Source organism: Pseudopipra pipra, chromosome 1, assembly GCF_036250125.1.
Source record: "Pseudopipra pipra isolate bDixPip1 chromosome 1, bDixPip1.hap1, whole genome shotgun sequence".
NCBI lineage: Eukaryota > Metazoa > Chordata > Aves > Passeriformes > Pipridae > Pseudopipra > Pseudopipra pipra.
In genome coordinates, this window is record NC_087549.1 from 152956448 (window position 1) to 152979121 (window position 22674).

At 46.9% G+C, this 22674-nt stretch overlaps 1 protein-coding gene and 1 long non-coding RNA gene across 2 annotated transcripts in view; both read left to right on the forward strand.

Moving 5' to 3' along the window:
* The window catches only part of LOC135404739 (vasoactive intestinal polypeptide receptor-like), a 106117-nt gene extending 91489 nt beyond the window's left edge, over positions 1-14628 (forward strand). Inside the window, exons 11-14 of the mRNA XM_064639484.1 lie at positions 5117-5246; positions 6287-6328; positions 7775-13117; positions 13155-14628. Coding sequence (XP_064495554.1) covers positions 5117-5246; positions 6287-6328; positions 7775-7966 — 364 coding nt within the window. The 3' untranslated portion in view covers positions 7967-13117; positions 13155-14628. The remainder of the gene's footprint in view (positions 1-5116; positions 5247-6286; positions 6329-7774; positions 13118-13154) is intronic.
* Positions 1-22674, forward strand: part of LOC135404764 (uncharacterized) — a 204261-nt gene that overhangs the window by 92114 nt on the left and 89473 nt on the right. The gene's annotated exons all lie outside the window — the stretch shown is intronic.

The window sequence follows — 22674 nt, forward strand, 5'->3', positions numbered from 1 at the left end:
TTAATTGTTACTTGATCAGAGCTGATCAGAAATCAGGAAATGAAGCGTTTCCTAAAACAGCCGGACAGGTTTGATGTCAGTTTGAGGCAGGTGAAAAGACCTTCTCCTGGGATTAGTGATGAAGAAGTGAGAGCAAGAATAATGATCATGAGGCAAAAAAAGTTCTTTCTTTGCATCTTTAATATTTAGTGGATTCTGAAGGCAGAGGAACCCCGAGGGACAACCAAGAGTTGCTGTACACAGTGTATGGGCTTTTTTTTTTCCTGACTCTCAGGTCCCTTTTTCAAAGAAGGAGAGATCTAGAAGATTAATCCATTCACTAGAATCTGTGGCAGATTTTTCTTATCCCAAAGCAGACCTCTAAACTAAATTGGATTGTTTCAATGCATTCCTCTTCAGTGTTGAGAAGGATCACTGCCTCAGAAGATTTGCTTGACTTAATGCTTTTATTCCAGGGATATAAAGTTGACCTTAATGGGGATTTTTATCATGAACAACACGCCAGTGAGATCAACATCTGTCTCAGTGGCCAAGACTGGTCTTAGCTGTAGAATTATAAGAGTGAAAAAAATGTCCATTTACATGGATTTGTTCTGGCCTCAATGCAAATAAAATAAAAGTTCAGACCAGCTTATTTTTGACTCTTGCCACTGTCCTGGTTCAGCTTTTCAACCATCCTGGATATTTATTAAATGTTTCCTCGAAGAGAACTAAAATGAAAAAGGCCCTGTATCTACATGGTCACTGCTCATAAACCTTTGTCTTCGTCTGGAGCTGCACCTTGGGGTACCCTGAAGAATCTGAGCTCAGTTCAACTTTCTGCAAGATGGAAAACAATAACAGTCTGTTCCTTAAACATTGCTCAGCCATGACACTGAGCCTGTCTCTAGTGATGGTAAATTATTCATTTCATCTGCCTCGAGAGATTCTCAGATTTATGAAAGAAAATGCCAGAGTTTGACCTTAACTTCTGCCTGCAGCAGCCAAAGCCAATTACCTCTGTTTTTGTCATCTCAGCACACCAATGTGCTGTGCTTTTTATCCCCTGTTTTTCTGTATTTCCAACTGGGTGTTGTACCTTTGTACCCCAGGGTTGCAACAGCTCTGGCCAGGTGTGGAGATTAAATCAGCATATTGAAATATGTTCTGAGCAGCATCCTGGAGCTGTTGGCTCCCGTTCCCCTCAGCAGAAGTGTTGCCAACACGCACTGAAAGGGTTATGCCCAGATTACCTCAGAGGTCATGCTGAGCTTTGGGTTCAGGGCACATTTTCCAGTGAAGTGGGAAATGAAATTTTCCTGGGAGCTGCCAGGAAAGCTCTTTTTGCCTTGTAAACAAACGTGGCACAGCAGTAAAGCACAGACTTCCCCTCGCTGACCTGCCCAACGGGAGGTGCTGCTGAAGTCCAACTGAGCTCCACATCTGCAGCTCCTCGCCTTCCTTCTCCACCTGGAAAGACATCTCAGTGCCACCAGGGAATGAATCAGTTACTCACTTCATAGGATCACAGAACCACAGAATGGTTTTGGGTTGGAAGGGACCATAAAATCATCCAGTTCCAACCCCTGCCATGGGCAGGGACACCTTCCACTAGACAGGTTGCTCAGAGCTCCATCCAACCTGACCTTAAACTTTTATGCATCCAAGACATATGAGGTGCTTTAAGACACTTCAGATACTTTCTTGGACGTAGAACCCAGGACCTGTGGGAAAATTTTACCCTTACACAGAGGCATCTGGCCACCAGCCACGTCCTCTGGGACATCTGGAAGTCTCTGTCGACTGTGCTGAGAGCTGTAGGACATGAGGCAACACACTTTCCTATGGAAGGAAGTGTTAAGTGTCTCAACTTGAAGGCTGGAACCCGGCAAGGGGAGTTCTCAGTGTGGTCCTAAGTTTTCAATGTTTAGACAGCAACCTGTAGAGACTTCTGGGGTTCTACCTGCAGAACTCAAGAGATCTTAGCAAAAACTGCTGCTAATGAAACATTGAGGGAGCTGGGGGGGCTCAGCCTGGAGAAAAGGAGGCTCAGGGGGGACCTTCTGGCTCTGCAACTCCCTGACAGGAGGGGGGAGCTGGGGGGTGTCGGGCTCTGTTCCCAAGGAACACGGGACAGGAGGAGAGGGAACAGCCTCAGGCTGTGCCAGAGGAGGTTCAGGTTGGACATCACTGAAAGGGTGGTCAGGCATTGGCAGGGGCTGCCCAGGGAGGTGGTGGAGTCCCCACCCCTGGAGGTGTCCAAGGAAGGATTGGACATGGCACTCAGTGCTCTGGGCTGGGGGACAAGGTGGGCATCGGGCACAGGGGGGACTTGATGACCTTGGAGGGCTTTTCCAACCTCAGTGATTCTGTGATTCTGTTTGGGTTCCTCCTGCCAAGTCTGATATAAATCTGTTTTAGACTAACAGCATCCTGGATGTCTCATTTGCATTCTCCCTCCTTCTCTTGTTTATTTTATACTGTTTATTTTCTAAAAACACGCTGACATGTTGACAAGCACTGTTCAAACTCCAAGGGGTTTCAGTGTAGCTGCAGGCTGGAAGTTCAGGTGCACTGCTGACTCACTCATTAATGCTCCAGACAGGGAGCTGGGCTTTCATGTATTGGGAACTGTGAAAACAAAGCTCCCAAAACAGTTTTCTGGAAATGACAGGGACATGTGCGATAGTGGGACAGCAGAATTTCAGGCAAAGAGATTTTGTTTTCTACAACAGGAAACTTGAGTAAAATTCATCTCTTTCTATTCTTTACGTGCTCATAGATCAATATTGTCATCAAAGTTTTCCATGATAATTTCAAGGAGCATTACTAAAATGTCCCAATTCCCACTCCCAGGGAGAGGAGTAGGTTCCATGCAGGCTGATGGACACATGTTTTCCCTAAATTACCTGTCACCATGTACACCTGTCAGAGAGTCTGGGTCTAAGATGTTCTGGGAATGAGAGTTACAAGTTTTTTGAGAATCCATGGCTTCCAGCAGGAAGATTTAACCAGCTTTACACAGCCTCCCAAGAAGTTCTGCCTCCTGCACATCCAGGCTTTTTCTTCCTGGGAGAAATTACACCCTGACTGGGGAAGATGATTTTCCTCTTTGCAGTGTTTAGTGGGGGGAATCTTTTAAATATCACAGTGCTGGACCACAGAGCCCTTGCCCTGATGCCACACTGAGATCTGAAACATCCCCCAGTGTCTGGGGAAGGAAGTGGTTGGTTTAGGGGGTTGTACAAATTAGAGGAGGGGGCTCAAGTTTTGGCATTTATGTCCTTTTCATTGCCACAGTGCATCCAGGAGGGAAAATATTGTAACTGAGGCCCCAGCGTTGTCTGCAAAGATAAGGTCAATTTTTCTAATCCCCTGGAGGTTGAAAACAGCATTTCTGTGAATATGGTACACAAAGGTGGGGTCTCATCATCTCCTCCAGGCTTACTGTTCCTCAGAGGTTGGGAAGGGAGGAGAGATCTCTGCAAACCCAAAAGAAATATTCACTGAACTGTGATCTGCTAAGTAAATGAGTTGCTTTCTCATATATCTGGAGCTGGGAGCATTAGGGCTTGGTCATACTGGTGTGGGTCATACTGGCCAGAGCTGCTTCTGAGAGTGAGGAACATGGAACACTGATGGTCACCAAAGACAGTGACAGTGCTCTGGCAGAGCAAGACATCCAAGAGAACTCAGATTTTGGATCTACTCCCCATGAGCAGGGATATGCCTGCTGGTGAGGGATGCGGGAAGGGCAAATTCCTGTGGAGTCCCTCAGCTTCCTACAGGCACTGATTTTGCCTGGAATGAGTTGCACCCAGGTGTCTTTCAGCCAGCAGGTATTCCTTGGGGAGCCATGGCCTCCAAAACCAGCCCTAATGTTGAGCTGCCTTTGGGCCAGGCCCAGGGAAAGCTGAAAAGGTCTTCTGGGAGATACAGGGATGAGCATCATCTGCACAAAGCTGGCACATCAGCCCTCCCAGTGGGCTGGTGCAGATGGCAAAGAAATGAAGATGGTCTGAGAGGACTGAGCCTGATGAGGCTTTGGAGGTGAAGGATTTGCAGGTGGAAGAACAAGTATTTCCAAGATCCTCTCCTCAGCTTCATTTCCTCCAGAAGCCTCTGAGAGATGGAAGTGCCACAGGATGTGGTTGACCAGGGGAGCCAAAACCCCCACAAGCATCCTTAGACTCTTGATTTCATTTCATTTCTGTCAACTATTTTTTAATAACAATTATATTTAATAAATTATCGTTTCTTCCTAATTAGGCCTCTGATTACCCAGCCTGATGCCATTAAGCACTAATACTGTTCATCCCCCTCCTTTGGAGACATTCTTTGTGCAATATCCTGTCATTATTCCCAGCTAAACATACCATTTCTCTCCCAGAAGCTGTAATTTTCAGCAATCTCCCAAGCAAACAAAGACAGTGCTAGATGATGATTTAGCTGGTAGAGATGAAAAAAAGATTTCTAGTGGGAGGGGAAGAAGAGAGAAGGGAGAAAGAAATACCTCCAGTGGAGCCACTAGGAATAAAGATGTCGCATTTTATGGTGTCACCACGTCTGAAATCAGCAGCCGTCTGCAGTCTGAGGAACAAGGAGAAATAATGTAGGGCTGATTGCTCTGCCTTGGCTGGAGACATGGATATAATTACATGGGAGCTGTTAACGAGCAGGAAGTGCTCCCAGCATGGTCCTGGGTTAGTCTGAGGTGCCACACAGTGCCCGTGCCCAGCTGAGGGTCCACCCCCACGTGTCACTGCATCCCAGCCTGGGTGGGCAGAGGGATCCTGGGGAGGTTGAGCCAGGAGTGGCATCTCCACACCCCCTGCTTTGCTGTACCCCAGACATTCCATCCCCCTGGCTGAGGGCAACCTCCTGATGCTCCCTTGCTCAAGGCTGGATGTTTCCAGGACCCCAGGATGAGTGTCCAATATCACACATCGTGAGGACAAAGTCACTTCACGTACAGATCCAGGCTACATCACCACAACCCAGGCAATCAGCAAACAGGTGCTGCAGCAAATTCAATGTTCAGGGTTGCACAGGGCTCGGGGCTGTGAGATTTCTCATCCTCTTACCCTTCAGCTCCTCTTCCCTCTCCCCTTCTGACTCATGTTTGTCTTTCCAACAGGAGGCTGGCCAAGTCCACCTTGCTGCTGATCCCTCTCTTTGGCATTCACTACATCATGTTTGCTTTCTTCCCTGACAATTTCAAGGCAGAAGTTAAGCTGGTCTTTGAGCTCGTGGTCGGGTCGTTCCAGGTAAGCCACCCTTTGGGCCACCACTCAGCCACCAGGTCTGTCAGGAGGGAGAAGTGTAATGACCTTTGGGGAAAAAGCTCCTCACTCCAGCATGGGAGACAAATTTATATTTTGCCTCCTGCAATTCCAGAAGGAGATTCTTCCTCCTCGGTTTAGGCACCTGGAAAGAAAATGTACATCTGTACATTAGTCACCCTGGGGGTTTATGTGCTTAAGGGAAAAAAAAATGAGCATCATAGGTCAGTTTACATATTATTGACATGTTCCAGGCCAGGTTGGAGGGGACTTGGAGCACCTGAGTCTAGTGGAAGGTTTTCCTTGTCCATCTCATGGGGTGTGGAACTAGATGACTTTCAAGATCCCTTCCAACCCAAACCATTCCATGATTCCATAGTGCAAGATGAGACAAATGACCTTTGGTGGGAGTGTCTGGTCAGACAGACCAGGAGCCTGGTCTGTCTTCAGCCACTTGACTTGAATGAACTTTCTCCTCTCTTCACAAGTCCAAGTGCTGCCTGTAGCTCCTGCTCAAGCAGGATTCCAGTTCATTGGTGCAGGAGGCAGCTTCCCCACGAGGATGGATGATGGGGCTGCCCTCCACGTTAGTTCTGATGGACTTTGGTTCTTAGACCCTCCCACTTCAGTCAGTGTTGGGCCATTAAACTTGCCCCTGAGGCTGCATGAAAAGAACCCTTATTCAAGTGTTTCATCCCATTGCTTCTGACCATTGTCAGTCCCAGCCACGTTCTCACAGCCTGGGAGCAGGGTCTGGCTGTCCCCATGTCCCATGCACATTTCAGTGGCAAGTTTTATTCAGTGGTGACTGAGTTAACATCCCTGTCTACAACATCATCACTTCACATCTGGCATCTGGAAGTGCTCAAAAAACATCCAGATGTGGCACTTGGGGACATGGGTTAGTGGTGAAGATGGCACTGTTGGACTTGATGATCTTAGAGGTCTTTTCCATCCTGATTCCATGATCCCTCCTTTGAGATCATTGTGTTTAGTGCTGAAAGCCTGTTCTCTCCTTTCCCCAGGGATTTGTGGTGGCTGTTCTGTACTGTTTTCTCAACGGAGAGGTAAGATCAGCAGTGTTGTTTGGTTCATGTTTGCCAGCTAAGTGGATTGAGTGTCCCATTCTTGATGTTACCATACTGGTGGGAAGCATCTAAGTCAAATCTCTCACTCCAGAAAAATACTTCAGCCACTTTCCTGACAGTTTTCAGCACAATTAATAAACACGTCAGGGCTTTTGTGGGCACTGTGTGCATCACTGCTGCTGAGTCCACCCTTTACTCACGAGACAGCACCAGCAGAACCTTGCACAAACCCTGATCCCAAAGGCCCACCTTCAACAGGGAAGGATAAACCCCATCTTAAGCCCTGCCAAGTGCCTCAGTGAATCCTCTACAGGACCAGGCCCGCTGCTGGGATGGAGGCTCATTAGTGCAGTGATATTTTTGTATCATCCCCCACCTGCCCATAAGAAGTTCAGCTGGTTAAACCCATGTTGCAAAGGCTCCCAAGGAGGTGTGAGCAGCTACAGACTCGGAGCTGCTGTCATCTGGAGCACTTCCAGCCCAATAAACAGAGTACAGACAAGAAAGAAGCAGCTGTGAGCTGGATTTGTGCTCCGGCTTCCTAGGGGAGAGGAAGAGTGTCCAGAATCCCAATTTTCTCTCTCACAGCTCCAAAGCTGCACCAGCCACACTGATGCCATGTGTACATCAGGCAGAGAGCCCAGCTCCAGCAGAGACCTTTCCCAGTAATCCTGCCTGGAACAGGGCAGTACCACACAAGCTTGCTGATGATCCAAAACCAATACAGGCACTGACATGACTTGTTAGTCACAGCAGTGCCAGGTAAACGTGTTTTTGCCTTGCAGGCACTGATCTTGCCTTTCCCATATTTCGATTCCTGGGATTCTCATCCTGGTATTGTGCTGTTGCTGTGCTTGCTCATCCCAGAGCCCCTCAGACACAGCTGTTTTATCTAATTCATACTGTTATCTAAAAATTTGGGCTGGAAGGCTGCAGGAGGGGACAGGGACAGTGGCCAGACTTGTTCAGAATTTTAATCTGGACAGTGTAAACCAGATCATTTCAGTGAACTCCCCAAGCAGGAACCAGTAGCTTCTGTCAAAAAAATGCACAGCTTTACAAACAAGCTGTAGTTAAATCATTTCTATTTGGACCAAAAACAGGGCAGTGAAAAAAAAAATCTTAATTATTAAGATTAATTAATTACTCACAAAATGTAGAGTATGTTGAATCTGAAGTTAACTATTCTGGCACCTTCACTGTATGAATAAGAAATTCCCTGTGCTCACCTTTCTGCTGGAGCTCAGGGATTTCTACTGTCTGGGGTGTCCCCTCTCTTCTATGTGGCTAAAAGTCCAGGCCAAACTGAGTTTAGTGACCTTTATAAAATAATTCTTGGCCCCTTGGTGGGTGGGTCGCCCACAGCTGCTCACACAACGAAATCAGAGCAACAGCAAGTGATTTTCTTGTCTCTCCAACGCCCAGGTCCAAGCTGAGCTCAAAAGGAAGTGGCGGAGGTGGCACCTGGAGAGGTTCCTGGGCTCGGACATGAAGTACCACCACCCTTCCTTGGGCAGCAACGGCACCAACTTCAGCACCCAGATCTCCATGCTGACCAAGTGCTCGCCAAAGACTCGCCGGTGCTCCGGCTTCCAGGCCGAATTCTCCCTGGTGTGATGGGGAGGGGCTCTCCCAGCAGGGAGCATCCAAAAGAGACACTGAGAGACTGAGGGATCCCCAGGAACCAGCGCTGACAAATCCCTGTGAAATGACGTGCTCCACGTGAGCCAACAGAGGACACACAACTGGAAAAGCCACTGGCATCCAGGACAGGACCGGACAAGCCGAGAGGCAGAGAAATGCTTTTCCTCTCCCTCTTTTCAGACCTTTCACTCCTCAGTTTCAAGCCCTCGGGGGTTGATAACTATGAGTAAAGGTCCCAGTCGCTTGAGGAAAGCCTGGGGGATGCTGTGTCATAAATGATGAAGTACAGGGGAGGAAGGGAGGGGAGAGCCCGAGTCCTTGGGGGCTTTACCGGAACCGGCGTCTCTGAAACAGATAAATTGCACTTTTTTTAAAAAGAAATGAGCCAGTAAAGGAGAGAGGGATGCAAGAAGCAGGAAAAAAAAATGCCAAACATATGAATGTGCCAAAATTCCTGTGGATAAGATGTGATGATAAGGCATCAAAGACGGAGTTGGGGACACGGGGAGAAGGGACAGGAGGAACATGAGCAGGAAGGGAGAGGCCAGTGCATGACCCCTGTGTTTTACACAGGTGAAGATGAAGCTGCAGCACCAGGAAAGCCCCTCAGAGGATGCCCCAGGGCTGCAGTGTGTGCTGCTAATAACCCACTATCCTCATTAACAAAAGCTTTCCAGGCATCCTGGTGCTCTCTGGAAAAGCAGGTCGCTGAGAAGGAACAGCATGAGAATTCTCTTCTCTGCGCCGTGTTCAGGACGTGGTGTTTGTTTTGGTTGTGTTCAATGACCAGGAAACTCGGTTTGCATGCATAAAAACCAGGTACAGAGGCCAAAAGCAGAGCATGGCTGTGTTTTTCCTTCAAGTTCTCCCGTAGATCTTGGTGCCTTAATGCACCAGGGATCATGAGGGATCAGGGGAAAATAATTGGGGTGTAATTCATTTGCACTTGCTTAGCACACACTGCCAGGAAAGGGAGATGTAGAACCCTGTAATCACTAATTGAAGCAGACCTGCAGTGAGGAGCCACTCTCCAGATGAAAAAAATTAGTGTCACAGCAGTGAGGAAAATTGCTTTCATCAGGACAAGGTGCTCTCAGCACAGAACTGGCACTGCAGGAGTGAGGAAGGACTGAAGGGGCTATTAAATTGATTTCTTCTTCAGCTTTTGTGGGAAGCTTTCATCCTCTGATGAAGGCATTGTTAGATCTTTGAGATGTGTGTGTGCATTTTGCCTCTTTTTTGAAGGCCTATTAGTTTTCATCTAGGGGCAATCCCTATTTGAGGAATGCACATGGATCCCATTAAAACCAAGGGAATAGTCATGTTTTCTTTTTCTTCTTTTCTTGGTGGAGGGGCAAAGGAGAGTTGTGAAACCCAGTCCTGCTCAAGCACTGCATTTGAGACAATCCCCACACTCCCAAGCTCAGTCAGAAGACAGAAAATAAAAGGATACAGATGTTTGTGTCCCACACAAACAGGGTTGCACCAGTTTTACACCAAGGGTGGGAAATCCCTGCTCAGCTCATGTGTACACTCAGTAATTGGGCTGCTCTCATCCTACTCTGACACATCCTCGAGAAGGAGAGTCTGGGCCACCAACACACAAACCTGGAAAGGAAGGTGGGCACCTCCTTCAGAATTCAGAGATCTCAACTTGCCTACCAGGTGCTAACTAACAGCACCTGGACTTTTACTGCTCCATGATTTAATGTAGTTCATTGGAGGGAAGCATCTTTAACTTGCTGGGTTTGGGGTTGCTTTGCTGGTTTCTTTGCCTGCCTGAAGCCTCTGTGATTCACTGCCAGCCACCCACGCTGAGCCCAGGGGGAGACTCACAGACCAAGGACATCCAGTTCCTTCCTCAGTTCTGAGAGGGCAGTGTTCCATGCCAAAACCATTCCCAGAGCTATACCTTTTATCAACTCCATGCTTCCTGAGTATCTCTCCACGTGTAGCCCTGAGAACAGCGTGGAGAGCTGAAGACAGTGAGGGGAATAAAGAACCCTGTGAAGGGCAGATGTGCAGTCCTGAGTTTCCAGTGAGCTAACTCAGACCTCAGCACAGTGTAGCCATGGCTACTCAGCCTGCAAAACCTCGGAGGATAAGTAGATGTTGTGAAGATCCCTGGAGTTCAAGTGCTGGTGACCCCAGGCCAGCCAGGTGTGAGGAGCCACGTTACTCTGAGGCCATGCCAGCAGTGAGAATCCAGCACTGACGTGCCATAAGGTCATCAGGATGCTCTCTGAGCAGCTCTCTGATTCCCAAAATGCAGAGAAAGCAAGAGGATGCTTAAAATTTCCCCACATTTCTTGCACTGAACACCTTGGAAACAATATCCCATTTAAATCCTCATGATGTACTCAGAGGCCAGGACTCTTTTATTTTAGTGGTCACAGCACCAAGGCTGCCAGAGCTCGAGGAGTGTTTGGACAGTGCTCTCAGGCACTTGGTGTGATTTTTGGGGTTGTCCTGTGCAGGGCCAGGAGTTGGACTCAATGATCCCTGTGGGTGCCTTCCAACTCAGGATATTCTGTGATTCTCCGTGTGTTTGGTGCTTGTCTGGTGAGCACTTTCAGACCTGGAGTAGGACTCACAAAGGAAATACTGGAGAAATCCCACCAGCACCACCAGTTCTTCTCCTGTGCCTGCGTCGAAGCAAGGATTTGACCCAGCTCTGCATTTTGCCAAGTGAATGTCCAGCTGCAAGGAAGCCCAGAAGAAGCAAGGGAAAACTCTCTCTCAGCTTCCAAGTCGTTCCACTTGGTATAAAATGCGTTGTCTCAGTGGTTCAGAGTTTTGAAGCAGTGTCAGCCAGGGAAACATTTGACTCATTGGGCTGCAGAGTCATTCACCCTCTTAATCTGTCAGGGGAGCTGTAGATGCCCAGAAAATTCCATGGGCTGCAGAGGAGCACTGCCCGATTTTGTGAATGCATCCACTGAGGTGCCTGAGGTGTGAACTGGAATCCCAGGTCCCAGACAAGCAAGAGAGGAGCCTGAGCACAGAGCTGTCAAGCAGAAGTGATGCACCATTGCCAGCAGGCTCCTCTGTGGGATGTGAGGGAATCCCTGCCCATCTGTTCTAGGCAGCCTTGCTGGGATAGCAGGTCTGTGAGCCATCAGCAGTGAGACACATTGTGCATTTTCCCTCTGTTCACCTTCCTTTTTCCTCTCCCTGTGCCTGGCACTGCACTTGCAGGAGGACTTTCTGCTTTGTGTTTTCAGCTGTGTTTCTGTTTCAGCCCTGTGCTGACCTGTGCCAGCATCAACCCTGTGCCAAAGGCAGTGGGAACAGGTTTGCCTTTTGGAGACACGACAGGCAAAAATCCAGCTGGTTGTTTATCCATTCCTCAGGGAATGTGGGAGATTCACCACCAGGCTATTCTGCACAGGAGCCTGAAGAGAGGCTGTTTCCTAAACTGAGGGGCTCCTTCAAAACATGTGGAGAACATCAGAACAGTGCCCCAGACATCCTACTGGCAATTATTTCAGTGCTGAACCTCCAGCCACGTTGCCATTGTGCTGTCAAGGGGGTTTGAGAGATTAAATGAACGTGCTGAATATACCTGCTGTGACAGGCATGGCAATACTAGTGACACAGGCAGGGCAGAGCTGCCAGCACAGCTGCCTGGGCCTTGGATTTCAGACAAACACAGGAGTCAGTGCTGAAATCCCAGCTTTTCATTCTGGGGACATGAGCAATCCAGTGAATGATGACATTGGGATCAGGCCCTCTTTTAACTGGCTTGGTGCAGGAATTTGGCTCCATACCTTGGCCTCCCTTACTCTGTTTTTCATCCAACTCATCAACAAAATGGGAACTCAAGGACTTCACTACAAATGACAGCCTGAGGTGTCATGTCCTGGTCCCACACAGAGCACACAAGCAAGTCCCAGTCTGACCCCCCCAACTCCAGTGTAACACAGGAGGGACTCCAGTAAAGCAGCTGCATTAATTTGCTGCAAAATAATATTAATAGTCACATCTGGATATGGGACAGAGATGTTTGAGGATCGTGAATTTGGACTCCAAAACTCTTTACAGAAATTAAGCCAAATTCTGATCCCACTTTTCACCAATCAGTTCACTGCAGCAACTCCTGAATTACACTTGGATTTGCCTTTAAAATAATTCCTTTATCTTCAGTCTGGAACTTTTTACTCTCTTCTTACACCAGTGAGAGAGCAAGCCCTTCCTGTTAATTAGTCACTCTGCATTTCAGTGATTAAATGATTAAAAATTAGTGTGGCATAATTACAATACAAACATTAAATTATGATCTCAAGGAGTAGAGGTAGGTACAAGCTTCAATACCAAGATTAGACTGTAGATATTTCTGTTCAACTGGGACCTAAAGATATTTCTATTCAGCTGGGACCTATGTTGCTCTGTGACCTCATAAGCAGCAAGAAATGAGAATATGACCCTGTTTGGGGTTAAAAAAAAGAGGAGTAAAGAAATTCTAGGCTGCTGCAGAATTTCAGGGCATTAACTTGAAACTTTTTAAAATCAAAAAGGCCAGGAGATGAAACACTTGAATATTTTAGTTTAGTTTGGTTTGAGTTGGGGTTTTTTCGCCTAGGAAGCAGTTATATTTTTCTCAAGGAAGGTGTTGCTGGAGAAAAGATGTTTTGTACATTAACTAATCATCAGCTTTACATCTTTCTCAATATCCCACTTGTTTCCCATTCACAAGGAATGAGACAGGGTCACGTCTGTGCCACAACACTACATGAGCAGAGTGATTAAACCCAAATCTCTGTCCCAATCTGATGGAAATATTTCCAGAGAGAGATACACCTGCCGATTAATGGAAGTTTTCTAGTGTTTTTTAAAAAGCAAAATGAAGTTCCAAAGAAAGCTCAGGAGGGAGTGAACATCATTTGGCTCCATGGCAGGGATTAAAGGGGCTTGGTGGGATTATTTTGTCTCCAGTCCTTCCACCTTCACCCCAGTGTTCAAACAAGGGAAAACCCAGTGGGTTTCTGCAGGAAATATGAAATATTTTCAGACTAAAAGGGAATCTCACCAACTGGGAAATGCCAATAAGTGTCTTCCTGGAGCTCATTTCATTCTGTCTGCACAAGTGCAGCTTGGTTGGATAAAGGGCCTGTGGAAACACAGGTGGATCAGGAGCAATGGTCCTTCTCTGGGAAAACAGGTGGATCAGGAGCAATGCCCCTTCTCTGGAAGGTGTAACATCAGAGCCCATGTAAAACATTGTCCTTCCCATCAAGCCCCACCTGCTGCTCTCAGGTGGGGTGTTCAGCTGAAAGAAGGGCCGTGGTTGGGGTGCTGCCACAGCCCAGCTTCCTTCCCAGCCTTGTGCTTCCCCCCACAGCATCTCTGCAGGGATGAATGTTCCAGACCCTTGGAGACACGGGGTGCACTCCTGAGCTCCCTGACTCCCAATGCAGCTTCGCACTTTTCCCAAACAGAGCTACTGGTGGGCAGGGCCACGAAGGTGCTTGATAGTAGATGACCCTCAAAAGAGTAGGAGGTCAAGCTCTTGGCCTCACATGTACCCACATCAACCCAGAGTGACTCTGCTGGCATCACCCAGGAACTAAACTGAAAAGTAGTAAGGAAAATAATTAATTCCCAGGATGGTACTTGGGGTCAGATGTGCCAAAATCCACCATTTTATTTCAGTCCATCAACTTTTCGTCCCTTCTCCACACCCAGTATTTACACACCAGTCTGATGAGGTGTAATTACAGTGACTGACCTTGTTCTTTCCCCTGGAGAGCTGTACAGCTGTAAACTATGGCTTTTAGGAATTAGGAGTTTCCTGGGACCACGGACCACCTCTTCCACCTCCTGCTGAATTTCCTGACCTTGCTTACTCGTGTGGTGTTGTGCTGTTTTACTGAAGAGCCCTGGGTTTGAAGCCCTGGTTATTTCCAGGGTACTGTGAAGTCACAGGGAAGAAGACAAACATTAGGACTGGAGACCAGGCAACAGGTCTGTAGGGAAAATGATGCCCCTTTGGGGTCTGAGGGCCCAGACCTTCAGGACACGCACATTTGGCATCGGCGGAGCACTAGAGTTTTGTACCCCAGTTTTGTGGACATTGTGCATTTGTACATAGGGGGAACCTGAACAGCGCATTTAAAAAAATAAATGAACTAAACACGTTTTTGATACTCAGATGGCGACGATAAATCAAGTTCAAAAAGGCACTTTTGAGTTCAAAAGCGCATTTTTTGGGCTCTGCCTCGAACACCTCAAGCTGTTGGTCAGTGGCTGGTGCCAACTGACTCTTCTCACTCAAGCTGTCACTCTGCTCTGCCCTCCTGTAAATAGGCTTTGACAGCAGAGAGTGATGGGAACTGGCTGTGAACAGAGACTCACCCTCTCTGTGGACTTTCCTGTACCTTGGTGCTTGTGATGTTTCCTCCATGCCAGTGAGAACAGGCCTGCTTGCTCAGCACAGGTGACATCTCTGCCTTGTTTCATGGCCTTCTGCCTGATGTTATTTATTTTGTTCTGACTCTGTAAATATGCAATGAATTGGCTATATATATTTTTTTCCTTTGTATTTGGTTCATCTCCTTGCTTCAGAGGAGGTTCTTCTCTGTGGTTGACACTGCTGACAACAAGCAATAAAACCATTGTGAAGGCATCGTGTCTAAGATGTTCCACCTGATATTTTAATTTATTTCTCAGAGTCCTGAAGAAGATAAAGACAGAAGAGGAAAGGCTAAAAAGGAGATAGTGAGCTGGTGAGGTGTTTGCCCAGAGTTAGGCAGAGTGACCTCATACTTTGTATGTTTAACCAAACCAAATCACTCTTAAAATCATAAAAATGTTTGGATTGGAAAGGAACTTTAACGGAATGAGCAGGGACATCTTCGAGTAGATCAGGGTGCTGAGGAGACCTTTGGGAACAGAAAAATCAGTCCCAGCCCCAGCATGAGTGATTCCCAAAACCTCCACACTGAAGGCAACACCACTGCATGAGCTGGGTGGGTGGATGGTCTGCTGGAGGTGACTCGTGCATGGAGGTGATGGTCCTGCAGTTACAAACACACCATCATTCTTTTGCCATGGTCAAGAGGTCCAAAGTGATTCCTGTATTTGTAGGTACCTGCACCCACCCACACAAATATAACCTGTATTGATTGTTGGGTTGGGTGCTGGAATATCCTGCAACTGTCTCTGGTCCCTGGGCCACCCAAATTCATCCCCACAGGATTTCCCCAAGTATCCCAGAGGGACAGACCAAAGCCACAATCTGTGTTTTATGTCACAGACTGTAGCAGTTCATAACCAGCCCCTAAGAGGAGGAAACCCCAAAAATATATTTAAAAAAAAAAAAAAACCAACTTATTCTCATTCCCTTCAGAACTGAACACAGAGTCCCAGAATCACAGACTATGCTGAGCTGGAAGGGACCCACAAGGATCACCCAAGCCTCAGCCCTGCACAGGCCCATCCCTAGGAGTGCCACCCTGTGCCCCAGAGGATCATCCAAACCCTCCTGGAGCTCTGGCAGCCTTTGGGGCTGTGCCCACTGCCCTGGGGAGCCTGGTCAGTGCCCAACCAGCCTCTGGGGGAAGAACCTTTTCCTGAGATCCAACCTGACCCTCCCCTGACACAGCTCCAGGCCATTCCCTGGGATCCTGTCACACCCAGTCCTCCAGGCCACTTCTGAGCAGCTTTTCAAGAGCAGACACGGTGGGTGCATTTCTCCTGCAGAAATCCCACACCACTGTGAGAGACCAAAATGCTCAACCCAGGAGGTGGAAAACAGAGCTGCCATCCAGTGCTCTCTGCAACACTTGGCATAAACAATGACTAAGGGCATCTGATGATGCAATTGCCAGCTCAAGGTGGTGGTTTGAGTTGGGTTTGTCACAACCAGATGTGATTCCACAGCACTGGTGGCATAAATTCATAACCTGGGCATCGTGAGAGCATTGAGAGACACTCAATCCATCCACCCCAGGTCTGGACATGCACATTGTCACCATACATGCATTTACAAACACGGGATGTCTGACTGCAGAATTGATTATACAAGGAACTGATGACTTCAGAGAATCATGGAATCACAGAAGGGTTGGAGGGGTCCTTCCAGGTCACCTTGTTCCAACCCCCCTGCCATGGGCAGGGACATCTTCCACTAGCCCAGGTTGCTCCAGACTGGCCTTGGACACTTCCAGGGATGGGGCAGCCACAGCTTCTCTGGGCAACCTGTGCCAGGGCCTCCCTGCTCTCACAGGGGAGAATTCCTTCTGAATATTTGATCCAAACCTGCCCTCTGTCAGTTTAAAGCCATAACCCCTTTTCCTGTCACTCCATGCCCCTGCAAGAAGTCCCTCTCCAGCTCTTTTGCAGGTGCAAAGGGAAGCACAGCAGTTGGGTCTGGGGATTAGTCATCCTGCTCCTTGGAAAGAAATGGACTGCTCTCTGAACATGGACTTTGCAAAGCCTCCAAACCTCTGCTAGTTGATTCCAAATCATTATCAAGCCATTTAAATTAATGCTTCTTTCAGGCTTGGAACTGCCCAGTAGGGCTGATGGTTCTTCACACCCTTCCTTTCCATTTCCAGTGTCCCTGCATGGTGGTAGTTCTGCAAATCTGGGCTCTGTCTCTGCCTCCTCCACACAGGGTGCATGCCAAGCTCTGGTGGCTTGTCCACTGCTTCCTGTGGAGACTGTGCTCATCCCCAGCACCTTTCCCACCCTGCCAGGTCACCAGAGACCTTCTGAGCCTTGTATGGTGACCTCAGCTTTGCAGCTTCCACCAGCCTTCCCAAGGGTGCTGCGTCTTCCCTGGATCCCGTCTGTGTCCCTTCCATCCTTGCTGTGTTCCCAGGACAGTGGCCCTGTCTTTTGAGGTTTTATTGCTCTGAACAAAGCATGAGCCTTCCTCTGTCTTGGAGAAAAGCCCAGCAGGCAACTACAATTGAACAGTAATTGTTCATATAAAAGTCACATTATTTAATGCACATGAATATCAGGCAGTGAAAATAGGATCACAGTGAGAGGTCAGTGAGCTTTCCCATGTCCATAGGGCCACTTCCACAGCTCTCCCCCTTTTTAAAGCTGATTTACACCCAGTGCTCACACTACTGATAAAAGGCCAAATCTACAACTTGAAATGACAAGTCTTGGCTACAAATGTCCCTCCTTTCCATATGGATTAAACATTTTCATTTAAAAACGGAGGGTCTAATGCTCTGGGCCATTCTGAGAAGCAAAGCTGTTCCATACTGACTTCCACTAGATCCCTCTTGTGGGTTAAACCAGAAATCAGAAAAAACAGGTTACAAGGGCTGGGGCAAGGGAAAACCAGCCAATTCCATTTATCCTGTGCATGTGGAGGTGAGGATAATCCCATTCCACCAAAAGATGCCTCTTCCACGGCTTGATGAAGGTCACCTGAGAAGCCTGAGGTCAAAATCAACCCAACCACCTTCGATCCCAGCTCTGTGTCCTCTGTGGAAGAGCCATCCCTCCTGGCTGACAGTGAGCAGAGCACTGCTTTCCTTAGACACACACCATTCCTCTGCATTTGGTGCTTTCCTTAGTCACATACCATCACTCTGGATTTGATGCTTTTCTTAAACACACATCATTCCTCTGGATTTGATGCTTTCCTTAGACACACACCATCACTCTGGATTTGATAGAACGTGTGATCACGTACATCTGGACATTTCTGAGCTTAGATTTTGGGGCTCCTCTGTGTAAATTCAGTTTCATGGCCACAAAAATATCATTCCCTACAGGAAAGAGCCATGTTTAAGGATGGCCAGTGTCATCCTTTTCCTTTGATCCTCCAAGGTTTCCATGGCAAAATGCCAGAATTAGGACTTCTGTGGTCTCCATGACATTAAAGCAATTTCCCACGGAGTGAATCAATATTAGTGGTTAAATTATCTTCACTCCACATGCAACCAGTTGCACTCAAGTCCCTCCCACTGGGGTTATAAGGTTTGAACTGTGACTCGATGCAATCCTCAGAAGGAGTCTGGCTGCCCCCAGACAGGTTCAGGAAGACTGTGGATTGTCCAAGGATCCCAAGGGATGGTGGCACAAAGAGCCTTGACGCTGTGTCACTGCTGTAATAACACAGTCTCTGAAAGCCTTAAAACCTCTTCTGGTGCTGACACATGTTCACAGAGAAATCATTCCTACTGGTATAACACAGAATCACAGAATCCAGGGGTCACTGAGGTTGGAAAAGGCCTCTGAGACCACAGAGTCCAACCTGTGCCCCATCCCCACCTTGTCCCCCAGCCCAGAGCACTGAGTGCCACGTCCAGTCCTTCCTTGGACACCTCCAGGGATGGGGACTCTGCCACCTCCCTGGGCAGCCCCTGCCAATGTTGAACCACCTTTCAGTGAAGAAATTCTTCCTGATGTCCAACCTGACCCTACCCTGGCACAGCTTGAGGCTGTGTCCTCCCATCCTGTCACCAGTTGCCTGGGAGAAGAGGCTGATCCTCCTCTTGCTACAACCCTTTCAGGCGGTTTTATGTCTGTTTTATGCTCAGAACTAAACTGTCCTTGCAGCCAAAGACCAGAAAGGCAAGAGTTTTTTGTACATGGCATTAGATCCCTGTTTATGGTGCTCAGTGATGAACCCTCTCCTGGAGTCCATCCCTACCCCATCCCACTACTGACTGAACCTCTCTCCTTGGAAATATTTCCACTCCTCCCAGTTAAGAACAAAGCCTTGAACCCTTATCACACACACCTTGAGAGTACAGGAAGCAACTTGGCACACTGAAACCAGCCAACATCACTCCAGCTCTTGGTTTTCAGAACAAATCTACGTGATTATTGTGCATTGACTGGGGCAGAGAAGAAAGAAAGGAGAACATCTGGCTTGTAAACCTGAGGGATGGTGTGTTTGGGGAATCAAGACCAAGACACTCTAAAGCACACTTTGTTGGCCAAACATTAGGAGGAAACACAAAATCACAGAATGGTTTGGGTTGGAGGAGACCTAAAATATCATCTTGTTCCAAGCCCCCTGCCCTGGCAGGGACACCTCCCACTAGACCAGGTTGCTCAGGGTTCCACCCAACCTGGCCTTGAACACTTCCAAGGGTGGGACAATTAATTCAACTCCAAAATTCAATGCCTTAATAATTAGATGTCCTGGTCGACAAGCAGGGGTCCTGTCAGTTAATGTCAGCTCCAAATCAAGGTGTGGGTGGGAGCTGGGAAGTGACTTTTCGAGCCCAGTGATGCCAGTATTTGATGTGAATCAAACTGGGGTTGAACCACATCACAAAACACCCACATATCTGTGAATCTTTCCCTTGCAGGTCCTGAAAAGTGGCTACGCCCCATGGTCACTTTTTACCTGAATCCACTTGTGATTCTTATTTTACAAAGGAAGAAGGAAAATACCAGCAGCAGGACCCCAACACTGACTTGGCCACTGCTGCCCAGAGTCTGCCTCCCCCAGCAGATTTACTACCCTGGGATCCCTAATCAATGGCTACTTCTTATCAGCCACTGAACTCCGAGCTCTTTGGCATAAAGCAGTCAGAATCCATAATATTTCATTATGTCCCATCTACTCCCAGCTAAAAATTATGGGGGTATGGTAGAAACATGACTTTGGCTGGCAGTGATGAGGGGATTTATCACATGTAATAAATTTATATGTGTAATGTGATTTTTGGTTTGGTCTGGGTGTGGGGTTTTATTCCATCCTGTCTCTCATTTCCCATCAAGTCAGTGCCTGTATCGTCTCATTCTGCACTAAATTCCAGCCCTCTCTCCTTGTGTCCTGTTTAGGTCACAGGAGGCTGAACAGAGGGTTTCATGGGAGCTATTCCAGGAAGGCTCTGCCTTTTGAGAAGGTGCCAAACATGTTTGTCCACGATGGGAGAAGGTCCCTCCTGGCTGAGTCCGAACTCAGCCCTTCCTCAGTTTGTGATGGTCACATTTCCGAGGATCTGTTTGTAAATTAAAAGGTTGTTTGTAATCACATTTATCTGACCTGGAGAAGAAAGCTGGAGGGTTTTATCCTTCCCTGCTTCCATTACTGTCAAGGAACCAGCAGTTTCAGAGAGAATTACTGTAATTGTGGCCAGAACTGGGCAAGGATAAAGCTTGGAATCAAAATTACAGAGTGTGTCTCAATCCTGGGCTCTCACCAGCTCCCCCATCTCAGAGGAAAGCTTTGGAATTCTCCAGCTGGACTGGTGATTAGGGCTTGTGTGAACAGCTGATTGTGTTTGTTTGGATGAAGGGAAGGGAAGGGAAGGGAAGGGAAGGGAAGGGAAGGGAAGGGAAGGGAAGGGAAGGGAAGGGAAGGGAAGGGAAGGGAAGGGAAGGGAAGGGAAGGGAAGGGAAGGGAAGGGAAGGGAAGGGAAAGGAAAGGGAGAACCAAATAAAATTAATTATGCTAAAACAGGCATGCTATGTTTTTTGGAGGTTTTTTTTTTTCCCCGAAAAGTGAATTATAAAAATACCACCCAAAAAGAAATTTAACTGGGATGCGAAGTGGAACATTTCACTTCAGCCATTTTGATTTATTAAAAAAAAAAAAAAAGGCAAAGAAAAGAGAAAAAGTCAAAATAAACTCAAATGGATATGCAAAAAAAAAAAAGAAGACAGCACTGCCTCCCTTCCACTGACTCACCTTAAAGTCAGAGGAACTGGATAAACTGAGAGCAACAATTCAGATCTTCAAGACAGTCCTGGCTTTGAGCAACCTGGTCTACTGGAAGTTGTCCATGCCCATGGTAGGGAAGTTAGAACTGGGTGGTGTTTAAGGCCCCTTCCAACCCAAACCATTCAATGATTCTAAGATTTAATATCCTACTACATCAGCTCACTTCGTCTATGTACAATGCTTAATTTGTATATAGTTTATAATACACATAATTCTTGTGGCAGGTTAAAGCACAAAGCTTGCATCTGTGGAGCCAAGGAGTGGTGAGAGTCAATGGGAACCTTTCCTAAAATCAACAAAAGAGATACAAAATTCAGCAACTCTCATTATTCAAATGCCAGCCTAATTGCACTGCAGAATGTAAATTAATGGAACATTCTTTTGAGAGCTGCTCACATCCATAGTAATATCCCAGTTCTGGAAGTTGCCCAAGCCTTGAACAAGAGTGAAATTCTTCAGAATCAATATTATCTGAAGTGCTGTGGTGTGTTCACAGGGGGAAAGCATTTTAGGTGTTATTAAGGCAAAGAATAAAGTAGTAATTGCTGCAGCAAAGGGAGGAATTTCCAGGGAGCATTTGAGCTGGATTCCAAGTGGGTCACACACGCTCAGCTAGAACAGATCTCTTGTCAGAAGGTAAACAAGGAGGACTTGGAACAGCAAAGTGCTGGAGAGGTGCAGTGTGGCACACAGGGATGAAGCACTTCAGTGAGGAAGATAAATGAGAGTCCTCACTATTGTGGTCTGGCTGCAGAAGCTCATTACCCAGGTTCCTACTTTTCATGAACCGAAAGGAAAACAAATTAAAACTAACACAGTGCGACTTGGTGAGGTGGAAAATGCAGATCCCCATCGTTCTGTTAATTCTGGCCCCTCCATTTAAAGCTGTTCTGACCTCCTCAGGTGTGAGCAGTTAAGTAGGTTTCCTTTCTTCACATTGTCTTCACAGGGCAGTACAAATTCCTCCCATCCCAGGAGATAAATCCCATTCCACCACAGGTTGAATTTAACCACAGAACGGAGAAAAACCTTCCACCCAATGTCTCTCTCCATAAAGCCACTGCATCTCTGTGGAGAGAACTTGAAAAACTACATTTCATTGCACAGAGGCCAACTCTGCTTTGTCTCTGCTGAGTGGGACAGAGAGTGAAAAATTATTGTCAGCTCTGTAAACACGAAGCAAAGAGCAACTGCTATGGTAGTATTGACTTTCTGGGTGAAATTCCTCTCACCTGGTTTAAAGTATCTATTAAGCAGCTGTTAATGTCAGAGCCGCTCATCTGAACTCCTTTCTAGAGAGTTCCTGTCAATGCAGTTAATTCAGTTTAAGGGGAATTCGTCTGTCCAGGTGCAGCAGATTAATTGGGGCTCAATTCAAACCTGCTCAAATAACTCCAAGCTGTCTGGTTTAGGAAACTTAAAGACAGAGGAGACATTGAAATTCCCAGTTTTTCTCTTTGGAAGGGACAAAGATCCTTTCACGCCACCCAGAATGCACTGAATCCAAACTGTAAAGAAGGGATTTAGAGATTCCTAATGGGTGTGAACTCCCCTGCAAAGGTTTAAGGTGCTGACTACAGAGGTGTTGCCAAGGAGAACTTGGATTTTCAGTGAATGGATGGATCACCAGCATCCACAGCTGTCCTTGACTCTCTGAGGCAGAGCTACTCTAGTTCCTGTCAAATTAGTGAATAAAAAAATTGGTAACAAGTTCTTGGGAAGAAAAATGTGTGTCATAGGAGGCAAGGATGGAGATGCTCAAAAAGCCATTTCAGTTCAAAGCTGGAGGAAGAAACTGTTAAAAATTACAGTTTTGCTTGAAATCCACACCTGCAAAACTCACACTATATACAAAAATGATGTATTATATATATAATATATATAATATTTTATGTTATTATATATAATTAGATATTATATATAATATTATTTATTATTATATATTATATATAATGTTATAATATTATATATTATAAATATAATTGTCATTCGCTTCTGTTCTATATTACTATTGAACAGAAATCCTTGTAAT